Source organism: Rutilus rutilus (genome assembly GCF_951802725.1).
Source record: "Rutilus rutilus genome assembly, chromosome: 24".
Taxonomy (NCBI): Eukaryota; Metazoa; Chordata; class Actinopteri; order Cypriniformes; family Leuciscidae; genus Rutilus; species Rutilus rutilus.
In genome coordinates this window covers 2,538,101-2,555,626 of record NC_140228.1, presented here as the reverse complement: position 1 = coordinate 2,555,626, position 17,526 = coordinate 2,538,101, and the positions used below count along the sequence as shown (strand labels likewise).

Here is a 17,526-nt window from a genome sequence, read left to right as displayed (position 1 = left end):
ATATAATGTGCTCAAAACAAATGAAAGTTACCACTGTAAGTTAGTAGTTGTTTCCATGTGTGGCTGCTAGTGCGGCCATCACACACAGACTGATTGTGTTTGCATTATTTACACTGAAACTTACTTTGCAGACAATTTTCACCAATAATTACAAAGAAACAAGTGACACAATGAATTAAACATGAAATGTTGAAGTAGAAAGACTGATATAGTATTGTTTTATTTACAATATTGTTTACAGTGTATATCAAACATTGATTAGACAATTAGTGATAGTGCAAACTATGCAAAGGAAACATATGATGCAAATCATGGTGTCTCTCATCATTCCATAACTTGAGTCCTGTAATATCCATGTTTATGTGTTATAAACCGTTGCATATCAATATACTGTATAACAATATTTCAAGTGCATATGAGCTTTCTTCACAAGCTACATGAGTATCAACCAACTACTCAATGATAAATAGCCAGTTTTTGCTGTCAACTAATTTCTGTAAAAATACTATGGTGGCCTTTATAACAAATAAAAAGTATGAAATATTTACTGCACATTTTTTTGCCAAAAGCATGTTCTAAGAACGTTCCCATGAGGTTAAGAACGTAAGAACATTCCGAAACAAGTAACATTTAAAAATGTCAAACAAACTGAAACGTTTCAGAACAGTTCCATGAATTATGTAATTTTGAGAGCATTATTAGAGACCAGGGGCCTCATTTATAAAACTTTGCGTAGGATTTACGTCAGAAGTGGCGTACGGATGAATCATAGGACGTGCGTACGCACAGAAATATTCGGGTTTATAAAACCGTGCTCACGCACATCCTACGCAGTTTTCCCTTAATAAATCACAATCAATTCTAAATGTAGCGCAGCTTTTGCGGCTTTGTCACGCCCATAGTTGCCCATAAATAGACCGTTTAACGCCCACAAGTTAAAGGTGCTGTATGTAACTTTTTTTATAAAATGAATCTTTTTTATTGCCCGTCTGTGAAGGGGTTGTAATCACACATTACAATGATCCACTTTTCGCGTTTTGCTATTACCTCTGAAGGCCAGTATTCCTATTTTTATGTGAAGTCTCACAAGTCTCATGCTGATGTGACGTGCGTGCGCGCTCCCGAGCCTCTCCGTTTTATATATACAGTCTATTGCGACGGCACTAGTGTTGCCAACTTAGCGCGTTTGTCGCTATTTTTAGCGACTTTTCAGACCCCTTTAGCGACAAATTTTCAAAAAAGCGACTAGCGACTATCTAGCTACTTTTTGAACAAACCTCGGTAACCTCCAAATGTTGCCAGCATGAGTCCTGCGAGCGCGAGATTTGCTTTCTCCTTGCGGTCACACACCTCTCTCTGTGTCTACCCTGTTCTGTGAATGGCTGAGGACGGCAGCTACAGACGTGAATGAGCAGTTTCCACGGCCGGACTTTTAAAAAATATATATATTTAAAGAATTTAGTTTGACCATTTTATTTTCCTTTCTTTTCTTTTGCTTATTACTTATAATACTCACTATCACAGTGCTTTAGTTCACCCAGTTCCCGAACTCTCAATTCAGATGATTTTACACATATAAGAGCAAGAATTCATCTGTTTTTATATGTTTTTTAGATGCCTCTAAGGCGTTTGATCGTGTGAATCATCGAAAATTATTTTATAAACTATGTCAAGCGGGTGTGCCTAGGTATATAGTTAGATGCTTGTCATACTGGTACGCAAACCAGACTATGCAGGTCAAGTGGGGAAACTGTGTGTCTGCTCCTTTTCAGGTCTGCAATGGGGTCAGACAAGGAAGCATTTTATCCCCTGTTTTGTTTAATTTTTTTATGAATGACCTGTCTAAGCGGTTAAACCAGTGCAGAACGGGCTGTATGGTTGGAAGTTCAGTAGTAAACCATCTAATGTATGCTGATGACTTGGTAGTGTTTAGTCCCAGTACAGCTGGTTTCCAGCATCTTCTCAAACTGTGTTCTGAGTTTGGAGAACAACATGATGTCAAATTTAATCCTTCTAAAAGTGTAATCATGATCTGCCGAACGAAAGAGGACAAACGTATGACATTCCCTGACTTTAAGTTGTCTGGTAATGTCCTTAAGGTCTGTGATGAAGTCAAATATCTTGGTCATGTGATCACTGACCGTCTGTCTGATGATGAGGACATTTATCGTCAGTGTCGTATGTTATATGCACAAGCTAATGTACTCCTTCGGAAATTTGGTTACTGTTCTGATGAAGTTAAATTAACTTTATTTAAAGCATATTGTACTTCACTGTACACAGCAAATCTCTGGTGGAACTACAAAAAAGCCAGCCTTCAGAAACTACAAGTGGCTTATAATGATGCACTAAGACTTTTGTTAAAAAAGCCGAGATGGACTAGTGCCAGTGACTTGTTTGTGTCTGCTCGAGTTAACACATTGAAGGCTGTTTTGAGAAACACAATGTACAATTTCATTTGTCGACTTAATGAGTCTGGAAATAGTGTCATCATGATACTGACTAACACTGAATATAGCGTCATACGCTACACATCTAAACTTTGGAGACACTGGTATGACTGTCTTCTGAAAGGATAGAATCTTTTTTTTTTTTTTTTTTTTTTTTTTTTTTTAATATAATATGTATTTAATGTGATGTGTTTTAATTTTGTGCCGTCTGTTGTTTTTTATGAAGTATGGACCATGAGTCTGCAATAAAGTCTATGATGATGATGATAAAAAATAGTCATTCATAGCTACTCGGTCTGACAAAAAAATTTAGTAAATGAGAACAGCTTTATTGGACATTCGGCTATATAGCCTATTATATTATATTATATTATATTATATTATATTATATTATATTATATTATATTATATTATATTATATTATATTATGTTATGTTATATTAAAATACAGTATGTGAGCATGATTTTAATGAGAAAAAACATTAGGCAGGCGGAACGCAAGTACGCCGCGATGACGTCATGAATATGCTAATTGTCGTTTGACATCATCTAGCGACATTTAGCTACTTTTAGGGGAGGCGTTAGCTACTTTCCATTGAAAATAGTTGGCAACACTGGACGGCACTGCAGCTAACGACATGGAGTCTGATAACACCAAAAAACGACCTGCCTCCAGCACAACACAGACTCCAACACAAACTCCAAAAAAATAAAAAAATAAAAATAAAAAAATTTATCTGCTGAAGCTCGTCAGGCCAAACGTCAATCGGATCGACTCAGGACGAAAACACGGATCAACATTGGCAGAGCGTTTGAATTATGGAGAGACCTCCGCTTTGTTTTAGGTATAAAAACAGGCCTGAGTTGGCTTTCATCCTTTTGGACAGGTAAGCTAACAATACTTCAAAGCATGTAAAATATATTGTGATTTTGTGCTTTAGTTGGCTCAAGTTAGACATCATTAGTTCGCCAGCTAACGCCGACCATTTGTTAACGTTATCTAATGTGAAAGACTACAGTTGTAACTTTATTGCTTTTCACGAGCACGAGCGCTGTTGTTGCAATCTGAAACATCACCGCTAGAGGCCGCTGGATCCTAAATACAGCACCTTTAATATTAATCGATTTCGAAATCATGGCAAAACACAGAAAGGGAAAACCAAGAAACGTAACTTCACTCACGCGCAAGCGTGAAGCGCATGATCAGCAATTGTGCGTCATTACGCATTGTGATGGCATCATGGCATTTTATTACCATCCATTTGATTGCATCTGACAAGCTTCAGATGTGTTATGAGGATGAATTGCATAGCATGCTAATATTATTGCAGAACATATTTATATCTTTTTGCAAATATGTGTTAAATTGCATTTCTGTTGTAATCTTCGTTTGATTTTGTTTGTTTTACACTGCAGATCGATCAAACGGGTGTTTGTGTAGACTGTTAATTGTAAGACTTGCTTTGTGAAGTCTTCATGTTATTTATGAGAGGCAGTATTGCCATTTCTTTTACACAACGGTCGACAGTTTCACACACTTTCACGTGTTTCTTCCCTCTGCCGACGGTGTCGCCATGTCTCATTTCACCCGTTTTTGTGTGTACGCCTGGGTCAGAGCTTGCTTGAAGGACCGCACATTTTCCCGTCAAGTTTGCTTTTTATAAATACCAATTATTGCGTAGAGAGGGGTGTACGCCTTCTTTTGTGCGTACGCAACGTTTATAAATGAGGCCCCAGATAACTTTGAACGAATGTTCTATTAAAGGTGCAGTGTGTGATTTTTCTAGTGGATATAGTGGTGAGGTTGCGAATTGCACCCAACAGAAGTTACGCTGGCCGACAGGAAGTGATGTCGTCGTCTGAGACAGCAAAGAGTAGCCAGTTAATCAATGAGGTTTCTTTACAAAGATAAATTAAGAAATTAGGGTTACTTAATTATACAGTAAAGCGATATGTACGCTCCTGTCGGTTTGTATCATCACAGTTTATCCTGGTTAAAATGACGTGTACAGGCCGAGTCTCCTGGCGGCCTCAGACTTCCTCAGGCTTTTCCTCTGAGGGAACGGCTGGTGTTTGGATCCCGCAGGAGTGGAGCGATAACTCCCGAAGCTCATCTGACGGGTTAGAACCGCTGGAGCAGAACACGTCCTGGGGTTCAGAGCACTGGCGTTCTTCATCCTCAGATCGAGAGAGTCCGAGAGCCGTTCTGAGTCTGAGCTCGTGCTGGAGGCTTCAGAAGACACGTGACCCCTGTGAGCATGTCCAGATGTGGTGTGTGTGAGGCGGTGAGCGTCCAGATGTGTGCGCCACTGACCGCCAGCACAATCCACTGCAGACTCACTGACCGGAGCTTGCGTTGAAGGAGAACGTTTGACCTGGAACACGGGAAGCACGTCGACTAGATGTTCACCATTTATCTCTTCACTGTTTTGTGCTGTAGATGAACACAAGAGCATTTGTCATTATATACAACATCACATGATCATCATTCTTCCCTCGGGACATATGACCCGGAGATCAATTTTGAAGAAAAAAATAAATAAAAATTGAGTGTTTATCAGAGTGATTCAAGACCCTTAGGACTTTTGTCACAATTGAACCATGAATACACCAAAAAATGTGAATGCATTGCAGGAGTTTTGTGGTTGAAATTTAAAAAAAGGTAACAAATCCTTCCCTTGTGGGTCAATTTGACCTCCTTAGGAATTAATGGAATACGAGGAATGCTTCAGTACACATAGAAAATCTAAAAAGGCTCAAAATTATTTGGCGACTTCTTTACGATAGAAATGCTACAGCCACTGTAGAATATGTGGACATCACAACATGCAAAATCAGAGCGAGGGTTTAAACTCATTTTGAATTCACAACAAACAGTCTGCATATTTTGTAACTTATTAATGTATTCTCCTGTGTTGGTGCAGGTTTATAAATGCTTCACCTTACAAATTTGATGAAATGGCGCACACTGCGTTCCCAAACGAAAGTTATATGCAACCCAAACTCTCAGCATATGCGCATGTAAATGATAACAGTTTGTGTGGAGCAGCATTTACTGTGAACAGATCCGCTCTGTGTTACTCGACACAGGTAAATTGCAATTCAGGAATTTTAAAATTGAATACTCTAATTTAATCGAGGAATCGTGACAGCCCTAGTTGTTACATTTCTTCAGTTCCTTTTTTTTTTACTGTGAAACAACAACAACCTGGGCCAGTGTAGCCACATTGTGGAACAACTGATTAGTGCAAAACAAATTCAATGCGCATGTGCGACGTATACGCAGTTACAAAAATCAGGCGGTTCAGGTGACGAAATTTGTGTCGTCCAAACATACTTGGACCCTCAAATACACGTTTATACAAAAAATAAAAAGGAATAAACTTAAAATGCTAAAACTTTACGAAAAAATTGATTATATAATGTCTGACTACATGTGTATCTGCATACAGAACAGAACAGAACTGACTTTAGGACCCAGAGAGGAACAGCTCATTTGCTGCATATAGAGCTATAACGCCATCTAGTGAAATATCGTGTTATGTTAACTTTTTCCCACAAGAGGTCTTTCAGCGAGGACGCATTAAATTGATCAAAAGTGACAGTAAATGCATTTATAATAGGATTTCTACTTCAAATAAATGCTGTTCTTCTGAACTTTCTATTAATTAAAAAACATTAAACATAAAATTAATCACGGTTTAATTAAATAATAATAATTTAATAAAACTTTTAAACATTGATAATAATCATAAATGTTTCTTGAGCATCAGATCATCATATTAGAGTGATTTCTGAAGGATCATGTGACACTGAAGACTGGAGTAATGATGCTTTGATCACAGGAATAAATTACACTTTACTATATATTCACATAGAAAACAGATGATTTGAAGTTTAATAATTCTTAACATTTTTAATTAAATAAATAAGCAGAAGAGAGTTCTTTTAAACATGTTAACACTGGTTCATTTTAAATGGTCCTTTAGTGTGAAAAATACATTAAAGCACAAATATTTTATTTTGTCTTAATTGGAGCTCAGAAAAAAGTTAAATAAGTAAAACCACAAAATATGTGTCAAAGTACCACAGTATCATTAGGTGATCATCACTGTGTGACTCATAAGGGACTAGATATGCTTATAAAAACTAAAGGTTAACAGTTTAACATTATTTCAGTGGATTTGAATGAGAAATGAGATCGACACCACAGACACTAAATGTTCACAATGAGTGAATCTTTATTGACATCTTAAGATGAACCGTATGAACATGAACAGAAGAATCAGAACAGAGTCAAACTAAAAGCTCTTACATTCAACAGGATCGTGAAATTGGTGTCTAAAATCACCATCAATCAAACTAAAGTTCCCCTGATCTTTAAATAAAGCTCTCTTTCTTTTTATACATGTCATCATTCATGTAGAAACTAAAATTATTTGACTGAAATCAACATTATTATTATATAAATCTAAAGTCCTTTTAAGATTCAATGATATTTGAAAACAGAAAAGCATCAAACGTTTTGAACTCAAACACACGTGTGAAACATGAATGTGGAGGAGAAACTAAACTTTGAACTCCGGATCCGCTAGAACTCCTCTCCTCATCCGCTGGATCTCCTCTCCTCATCCGCTGGATCTCTTCTCCTCATCCGGAGGACGAGGGCTGTTTGTCCAGACAGGATCTGATGAAGGTCATGAGCTCCTGCTCTTCATCCAGCGTGAGGTCCAGATAGTCTTCCTCGTGTCGGGGAATGTCCTCCAGAGCCTCGTTCACTAACTCCTCATCCAGAGTACTAGAAGCTGAAGCTGAACACACACAGCTCCTCAACATCTGCATCACTGAGACTTCATTCATTATAAATAATGGCCTTTTATACACATGCATAATATAACAAATATGCATATTTATAATATTAATAACAAAATTCACTGTCATGTTATTCATTGTCACTGATACAAATTATTGTCCTTTTTATATCTATGTGTGTATACTGTATATATATATACACTCACCTAAAGGATTATTAGGAACACCTGTTCAATTTCTCATTAATGATATTATCTAATCAACCAATCACATGGCAGTTGCTTCAATGCATTTAGGGGTGTGGTCCTGGTCAAGACAATCTCCTGAACTCCAAACTGAATGTCAGAATGGGAAAGTGCCTTGTTGATGCTAGAGGTCAGAGGAGAATGGGCCGACTGATTCAAGCTGATTGAAGAGCAACTTTGACTGAAATAACCACTCGTTACAACCGAAGTATGCAGCAAAGCATTTGTGAAGCCACAACACGCACAACCTTGAGGCGGATGGGCTACAACAGCAGAAGACCCCACCGGGTACCACTCATCTCCACTACAAATAGGAAAAAGAGGCTACAATTTGCACGAGCTCACCAAAATTGGACAGATGAAGACTGGAAAAATGTTGCCTGGTCTGATGAGTCTCGATTTCTGTTGAGACATTCTGATGGTAGAGTCAGAATTTGGCGTAAACAGAATGAGAACATGGATCCATCATGCCTTGTTCCCACTGTGCAGGCTGGTGGTGGTGGTGTAATGGTGTGGGGGATGTTTTCTTGGCACACTTTAGGCCCCTTAGTGCCAATTGGGCATCGTTTAAATGCCACGGCCTACCTGAGCATTGTTTCTGACCATGTCCATCCCTTTATGACCACCATGTACCCATCCTCTGATGGCTACTTCCAGCAGGATAATGCACCATGTCACAAAGCTCGAATCGTTTCTAATTGGTTTCTTGAACATGACAATGAGTTCACTGTACTAAAATGGCCCCCACAGTCACCAGATCTCAACCCAATAGAGCATCTTTGCGATGTGGTGGAACGGGAGCTTCGTGCCCTGGATGTGAATCCCACAAATCTCCATCAACTGCAAGATGCTATCCTATCAATATGGGCCAACATTTCTAAAGAATGCTTTCAGCACCTTGTTGAATCAATGCCACGTAGAATTAAGGCAGTTCTGAAGGCGAAAGGGGGTCAAACACAGTATTAGTATGGTGTTCCTTATTATCCTTTAGGTGAGTGTATGTATGTGTGTGTGTGTGTGTGTGTGTGTGTGTGTGTGTGTTTGTGAATGCAGTTGCATATGCATATTTATTTATTTTTATTAATAAAGAATGGCATTTAATATATATGCATATTGTAAATATGCATATTTATAATATGCATTTTTTTATTAATTTTAACTGATGCAAAGCATTGTCATTATTTTTATATCAATTAGTATATCTATTTAGTATAACAGAAATGCTTATGGGTGCAGTTATATATACATATTTATTTATTTTTATTATATGTTTTACATGCTTAATGTAGATATATATTTTTTGTATTCAATGTCATTAATATTAAGCATTGTCATTGTTATATATATATATATATATATATATTATTTGTTTGTTTGTTTTTATTAATAATAAGCAATGGCATTTTTCTATTTTTATATATGCATAGTGTACATACGCATATATATAATATATCTTTTTTATGGATAAAAAAAATTCATTAGACTTATGAATGCAATTTTATTAAGAATAAATAATGCCATTTTACATATTTCTGGATGTTTGTAATATGCACTTTTGTTGTTGTTGATGTTTCCTGTTGCTGATATGGTGTGTTTCCTCTGATGCTCTCACCGGTGTTGTCGGAGGAGGATGGAGGAGACAGGGGATCAGCTCTGTCCAGCAGAATCTGCAGAAGAACATCTCAGCGTTAATCATGAGTCTGTGTGTGTGTGTGTGTGTGTGTGTGTGTGTGTGAGTCTGAGCTTCAGCACCATACAGCAGAATCTGCAGAAGAACATCTCAGCGTTAATCATGAGTCTGTGTTTGTGTGTGTGAGCTCACGTTATAGGCCTTGTCCACGTCTCCTCTGGCCTGATGCAGGGCTCGGGCCGCATCTCTCTTACTGAAGCTCAGCGCCGCCAGTGTGTTGATGTCCTGCAGACGTTGTCTCCTCTTCTCTCGCTCTCTCTCCTTCATCTCCTTCCTCTCCTGATGTACATCAGCACATGTTTAATTCTGAGGTGTCATGAGTGAACATGTGCTTTACGTGTTTATAGTGTAACACCTTCTTCCTCTGTGTGATGTGCAGCACGGCCTCTGATAAATCTCCTCGACAGGCTCTCAGACCCAGACGAGCGTCCTGCTCAGAGAAACCCAAACTCATCAGCTGTGTGATCTTATCCGGGTCCAGACACAACTGACCGAACAGACGCTCAACCTGACCGACACAGAGACACAATCACGAGTCATACTCCAGAAGAATCAAACGAGTCATGGTCAAGTAGAATCAAACGAGTCATGGTCAAGAAGAATCAAACGAGTCATGGTCGAGAAGAATCAAACTAATCACTCTAGTCTAGAAGAATCAAATGAGTCATGGTCAAGAAGAATCAAACGAGTTATATTCTAAGGCCGTGTGTCCACCAAAGCGTTTTTAGCCAGCTGAAAACGCTAGGCGCTCTGCTAAAAACGCTCAGCTGTGGGCGCTTGAGAGCGTTTTGGCAGCGCAGCGTTTTTTCAGTTGAGACGGTTGAGACCGAGACACTTTGCTTGTTATGATACGGAATATCCGCGAAAGTCTTACTAGTATCTCATTTCACACATATTTTGTTTCTGTGTTGATTCTATATTAAAATGTCAATACAATGTAATGTATTTTATCTGGCTCTTGATTTTGTTCCGTTATTATGCTTGTTGTTGTCATCTGTTGACGTTGTACAAGCAGAATCATGTGGCGGGCGGACGCGGTTGGTCGGTGTGGTATTAGTCCCGCCCCTCCTCCACTGTGATTGGACGGTTGGGTAAAAAGTGACAGTGATGAGCGCTGCGTTTTACCAAAAGTTGAACATTCTTCAACTCTCGGCGACCAGTAAAAAACGCCGAACGCTCAGCGCTTCAGCGTGAAATAGATGCTCAGCGCCTCGTTACGCTCATGGCGTTTTAAAAACGCGGCGCTCCCATTGAAAACAATTGAAAAAACACGCCAGCCGCGAGTAAAAACGCTTTGGTGGACACACGGCCTAAGTATACAAATGAGTCATATTCTATAAGAATAAAACCAGCCATATACTAAAAATCACAAGTCATATTCTATCAAATTAAACGAGTCGTATTCTATAAAAATCAAATGAGTCTAATGTGAAAATACACATGAGGGGGTTTGATCTGAGTTTTGAGAAAATGATTCAAAGATTCACTCAGAATTCTCACTGGACTTTCACTGGTTTCAATCTACAGGTGACCTACAGGAAGAGTCACCAAATGAATCACTGAACAGTCAAAAGAATCAAAAGATTCAGATCACTGGGATGATTCACAATCAGCACTGCTAGTAGTACAGGTTCTTTTAGAGGTAAACAGACACAATAATAGAGACACAATCATCAAAACTCAGAGCATTTACTTCTTTGAGCTTCTTGGAGGCTTGGTTCTTGTTTCCGTCGTGGTACGCCAGCACACTCTGAAGAAGATACAGCCTCAGAAACAGCACGTCTTCTCCTCCGGTGTGGCCCTGAGAGCCAGAAACACACGGATCAACCAGTGAACACACACACACACACAAACCAGCCTCAGAAACAGCACGTCTTCTCCTCCGGTGTGGCCCTGAGAGCCAGAAACACACAGATCATGCAGTGAACACACACACACACACACACACACACACCAGCCTCAGAAACAGCACGTCTTCTCCTCCAGTGTGGCCCTGAGAGCCAGAAACACACGGATCATGCAGTGAACACACACACACACACACACACACAGTGTCACACACACACAGACCTTGATGTGCTTCAGTCGGCTCTTCTCTTCTCCGTAACACCTCTGGAAACACTCCTCGGCCCGGGACAGTCTCTGTCTGGCGTCGTTCAGCTGTTTCAGAGCCTGGTAACACCACAAGATATCCAGCTGCAGGACGGCGTAGTTATCCACCGTGTTCAGCAGCGCAGAGTTACACTTACTGGAGGAACATCAACATCTACATCAGAGTAACACTTACTGGAGGAACATCAACATCTGAGTTACACTTACTGGAGGAACATCAACATCTACATCAGAGTTACACTTACTGGAGGAACATCAACATCTGAGTTACACTTACTGGAGGAACATCAACATCTACATCAGAGTAACACTTACTGGAGGAACATCAACATCTACATCAGAGTTACACTTACTGGAGGAACATCAACATCAGAGTAACACTTACTGGAGGAACATCAACATCAGAGTTACACTTACTGGAGGAACATCAACATCAGAGTAACACTTACTGGAGGAACATCAACATCTACATCAGAGTAACACTTACTGGAGGAACATCAACATCAGAAAGAGCTTTATTGCCAAGTGTGCTTGCACCCACAAGGAATTTTTCTTGGTACTGAAGCTTCCAGTGCACATATACAAATACAAATACAACAAGAACATAGTAATACAAATTCTAAGAATAAAAATATATAAAAAATAAATAAAAATAGTATAAAAGTAAAAAAAGTAGGGTCACAGTTGGGTTTAGTCTGAATAAACATTTACAGATTATGAACATATTTACAGTATTTTGAGTAGTATGAATAATATAAATATAAATATCACCTGAATTAGAGAATATTACACTAGACAGTGGGAGTCTAGCGCATGTTACAGATTATAAACATATTTACAGTATTTTGAGTAGTATGAATAATATAGATATAAATATCACCTGAGTTTATTGCACTAGACAGTGGGAGTATTGCACTTACAGGCATATGCTTTGGGGGGCATGTTAAGTGTTCAGAAGGGAAATGGCCTGTGGGAAGAAACTGTTCCTGTGCCTGGATGTTCTTGTGGCCAGTGATCTGTGTCGCCGTCCTGACGGTAACAATTCAAACGGGGTGTCCAGGGTGAGTGGAGTCCGTGATGATTTTACCTGCTCTCTTCCTCACTCTGGAAGAGTACAGGTCCTGGAGGGTTGGCAGGGGGGCACCAATAATCCTCTCTGCAGTCCGGACTGTCCGTTGTAGTCTCCTGATGTCCGATTTGGTAGCTGAACCAAACCAGACATTGATGGAAGTGCTTAGAACAGACTCAATGACGGCTGAGTAGAACTGGATCAGCAGCTCCTGTGGCAGATTGAACTTCTTCAGCTGGCGAAGGAAGTACAGTCTCTGCTGGGCCTTTTTCACAATGGAGTCAATGTGATTTGCCCACTTCAGGTCCTGGGAGATGGTAGAGCCCAGGAACCTGAATGACTCCACTGCTTCCACAGTGCTGTTCATGATGGTGAGAGGGGGGAGTGCTGGGGTGTTTCTCCTGAAGTCCACGATCATCTCCACTGTTTTGAGCGTGTTCAGCTCAAGGTTGTTATAACTGCACCAGACAGCCAGCTGTTCAACCCCCAGTCTGTAAGCAGACTCGTCACCATTTTGGATGAGACCGATGACAGTGGTGTCGTCTGCAAATTTCAGGAGCTTGACAGAGGGGTCTTTAGAAGTGCAGTCATTAGTGTACAGGGAGAAGAGCAGTGGGGAGAGAACACACCCTTGGGGGGCGCCAGTGCTGATGGTGAGGGTCTTGGATCTGAGTTTCCCCAGTCTCACTAGCTGCTGCCGGTCCGTCAGGAAGCTGGAGATCCACTGACAGATTGTGGATGGCATGGAGAGTTGAGTCAGTTTGGCTGTGAGAAGATCAGGGATGATGGTGTTGAAGGCCGAACTGAAGTCCACAAATAAGATCCTCGCATAAGTCCCAGGTCTGTCAAGATGTTGCAGGATATAGTGCAGTCCCATGTTGACTGCATCATCCACAGACCTGTTTGCTCTGTAAGCAAACTGAAGGGGATCCATCAGGGGTCCAGTGATGTCCTTCAGATAGGCCAACACCAGTCTTTCAAACGACTTCATGACCACAGACGTGAGAGCGACAGGTCTGTAGTCATTAAGTCCAGTGATTTTAGTTTTTTTGGGAACCGGAATGATAGTGGAGCGTTTGAAGCAGCAGGAAACTTCACACTGCTCCAATGATCTGTTGAAGATCTGCGTGAAGACTGGGGCCAGTTGGTCAGCACAGGCTTTTAGACAAGCAGATGAGATGCCGTCTGGGCCTGAAGCTTTCCTAGTCTTCTGTTTTTTGAAGACTCTGCTCACGTCCTCCACACAGACCTTAAGCTCAGGTTGGATGGCAGAAGGGGGGAGGAGAGGGGTTGCAGGAGGTGATGGTGGATGTGTGAAGTGCACATCAGGGCGGGTGTGAGGTGTGAGTCTGGGCTTCTCAAACCTGCAATAGAATGCATTGAGAGTGTCAGCCAGTTGTTGATTCTCCACAGATGGGGGGGATGGTGATTTGTAGTTGGTGATGTTCCTCAGGCCTCTCCAGACTGATGCCGGGTCGTTGGCTGAAAACTGGTTTTTCAGCAACATGACATCATGACTTTGCGTAAACATACACGCCACTTTCAAGTCAAGTGGCGTGTTATTTATACGCATTTTGAGCTTTCCGCGTGTATGTCCACGCGCGTGTATGTGTACGCCGTTAAACGGCCGAGTGATTCCGCGTGTATGTGTACGCCGTTAGATGTCCGAGCGAAACGGAGGAAAATCTATATCTACATCTAGGGAGCAATATTTTTTTTCCTAGGATGGTAGGGAAACACTCATAAATGGTATTAACCCGAGTGATGGGCAGGTTTAGGTACGCGGTTGGGGTAGGTCATATATATTTATATACAGTAATGTAACGTAAATCAACGGCGTTGATAAACACGCTGAAAAGCGATTATGCGTGTTGATAACACGCCAAAAATGGAAATACGAATTGGCGTGTCATACATACGCCATTTCATGAGATCAGTCTGTTTTCAGCTTTTCAGAGTAGCTTCTTTTAGCAACTCTGATCTCCTTTGTCAGTTTGTTTCTGGCCTGGTTATACAAGATTTTATCCCCACTTCTGTAAGCATCCTCTTTGGCATGACGAAGCTGTTTGAGTTTCCCAGTAAACCATGGTTTATCATTAGTGAATGATAAGAATGTCCTGGTAGGAATGCATGTATCCTCACAGAAACTGATATATGATGTTACAGTATCTGTGAGCTCATCCAGATCGGTGGCTGCAGCTTCAAAAACAGTCCAATCAGTGCAATCAAAGCAGGCCTGTAGATCCTGCTCTGCTTCGTTGGTCCATCTTTTTACAGTCCTTAATACAGGTTTAGCTGATTTCAGTTTCTGCCTGTAGGTCGGTATAAGATGAACCAAACAGTGATCAGAGAGCCCCAAAGCTGCCCGTGGGACGGAGTGATACGCATTCTTTATCGTGGTGTAACAGTGGTCCAATATATTACTGTCTCTGGTAGGACATGTAACATGCTGTCTGTATTTTGGCAGTTCACTGGAGAGATTTGCTTTGTTAAAATCCCCAAGAATGATTAAAAGAGAGTCTGGGTACCTTTGTTCCATTTCAGCTATATGTTCAGCCAGCTGTTGAAGCGCCGCGCTCACACACGCGTCTGGAGGAATGTAAACATTCGCGAGAATGAATGAGGAAAACTCCCGCGGCGAGTAGAAAGGTTTACAGTTTATGAAATGCGCCTCTAAATTAGGAGAGCACATCTTCTTCAGTGTTGTTACATCTGAACACCAACTTTCGTTAATGTAGAAACACAATCCACCACCTCTCGTTTTCCCCGTTAGTTCCGCGATGCGATCCGCTCGGAACAGCTGGAAGCCCGGCAGATGTAGTGCGTTGTCCGGTATGGCTTCACTCAGCCAGGTTTCAGTGAAGCACAGAGCAGCGGAGTTTAAAAAATCCTTGTTAGTGCGGGTGAGGAGAAGAAGTTCGTCCATTTTGTTAGGAAGAGATCGGAGATTCGCAAGATGAATACTGGGTAGTGCAGTGCGGAGGCCGCGCTCGCGGAGTTTAACCAGCGCGCCGGCGCGCTTCCCGCGTTTGCGTCTGACCGCGTGTTTTAACAACACCGCTGCCCCTCCAACGAGAATGTCCAGTAAAACGTCTGAGTAATCAAAATCTGTAAAAAACTTGTCTGGTGTGTGTTTCCTAATGTCCAGAAGTTCGTCTTTGGTGAAACTGATAGGAAAAGAATGACTAAACGCAGAACAAACGAACAAAAACAACACAATGACTGGAGAGCTCCACACCGAGGCAGCCATCCGCGGCGCCATCTTGTACAGAGCAACATCTACATCAGAGTAACACTTACTGGAGGAACATCAACATCTACATCAGAGTAACACTTACTGGAGGAACATCAACATCTGAGTTACACTTACTGGAGGAACATCAACATCTACATCAGAGTTACACTTACTGGAGGAACATCAACATCTGAGTTACACTTACTGGAGGAACATCAACATCAGAGTAACACTTACTGGAGGAACATCAACATCTACATCAGAGTTACACTTACTGGAGGAACATCAACATCAGAGTAACACTTACTGGAGGAACATCAACATCTACATCAGAGTTACACTTACTGGAGGAACATCAACATCTGAGTTACACTTACTGGAGGAACATCTACATCTACATCAGAGTTACACTTACTGGAGGAACATCAACATCTGAGTTACACTTACTGGAGGAACATCTACATCTACATCAGAGTTACACTTACTGGAGGAACATCAACATCTGAGTTACACTTACTGGAGGAACATCAACATCAGAGTAACACTTACTGGAGGAACATCTACATCAGAGTTACACTTACTGGAGGAACATCAACATCAGAGTAACACTTACTGGAGGAACATCTACATCTACATCAGAGTTACACTTACTGGAGGAACATCAACATCAGAGTTACACTTACTGGAGGAACATCTACATCAACATCAGAGTTACACTTACTGGAGGAACATCAACATCAACATCAGAGTTACACTTACTGGAGGAACATCAACATCTACATCAGAGTTACACTTACTGGAGGAACATCAACATCAGAGTAACACTTACTGGAGGAACATCTACATCTACATCAGAGTTACACTTACTGGAGGAACATCTACATCTGAGTTACACTTACTGGAGGAACATCAACATCGGAGGAACATCAACATCAGAGTAACACTTACTGGAGGAACATCAACATCAACATCAGAGTAACACTTACTGGAGGAACATCTACATCAACATCAGAGTTACACTTACTGGAGGAACATCAACATCTACATCTGAGTTACACTTACTGGAGGAACATCAACATCAGAGTAACACTTACTGGAGGAACATCTACATCTACATCAGAGTTACACTTACTGGAGGAACATCTACATCTACATCAGAGTTACACTTACTGGAGGAACATCAACATCAGAGTAACACTTACTGGAGGAACATCTACATCTACATCAGAGTTACACTTACTGGAGGAACATCTACATCAACATCAGAGTTACACTTACTGGAGGAACATCTACATCAACATCAGAGTTACACTTACTGGAGGAACATCAACATCAACATCAGAGTAACACTTACTGGAGGAACATCTACATCAACATCAGAGTTACACTTACTGGAGGAACATCAACATCTACATCTGAGTTACACTTACTGGAGGAACATCAACATCAGAGTAACACTTACTGGAGGAACATCTACATCTACATCAGAGTTACACTTACTGGAGGAACATCTACATCTACATCAGAGTTACACTTACTGGAGGAACATCAACATCAGAGTAACACTTACTGGAGGAACATCTACATCTACATCAGAGTTACACTTACTGGAGGAACATCTACATCAACATCAGAGTTACACTTACTGGAGGAACATCTACATCAACATCAGAGTAACACTTACTGGAGGAACATCTACATCTACATCAGAGTTACACTTACTGGAGGAACATCTACATCAACATCAGAGTTACACTTACTGGAGGAACATCAACATCTACATCAGAGTTACACTTACTGGAGGAACATCAACATCTACATCAGAGTTACACTTACTGGAGGAACATCAACATCAGAGTTACACTTACTGGAGGAACATCTACATCTACATCAGAGTTACACTTACTGGAGGA

The 17,526-nt window shown here is 40.8% G+C and overlaps 1 protein-coding gene across 1 annotated transcript in view; it reads right to left on the bottom strand.

Annotated features, from left to right (window-relative positions):
• Positions 1-6,662: 6,662 nt before the first annotated feature.
• The window catches only part of LOC311283989 (NEDD8 ultimate buster 1-like), a gene marked incomplete at its 5' end in the record, with an annotated part of 33,385 nt that continues 22,521 nt past the window's right edge, over positions 6,663-17,526 (bottom strand). The window contains 6 exons of the mRNA XM_084398802.1: positions 6,663-7,261; positions 9,120-9,174; positions 9,330-9,476; positions 9,553-9,705; positions 10,891-10,998; positions 11,268-11,445. Coding sequence (XP_084254928.1) covers positions 7,101-7,261; positions 9,120-9,174; positions 9,330-9,476; positions 9,553-9,705; positions 10,891-10,998; positions 11,268-11,445 — 802 coding nt within the window. The 3' untranslated portion in view covers positions 6,663-7,100. The remainder of the gene's footprint in view (positions 7,262-9,119; positions 9,175-9,329; positions 9,477-9,552; positions 9,706-10,890; positions 10,999-11,267; positions 11,446-17,526) is intronic.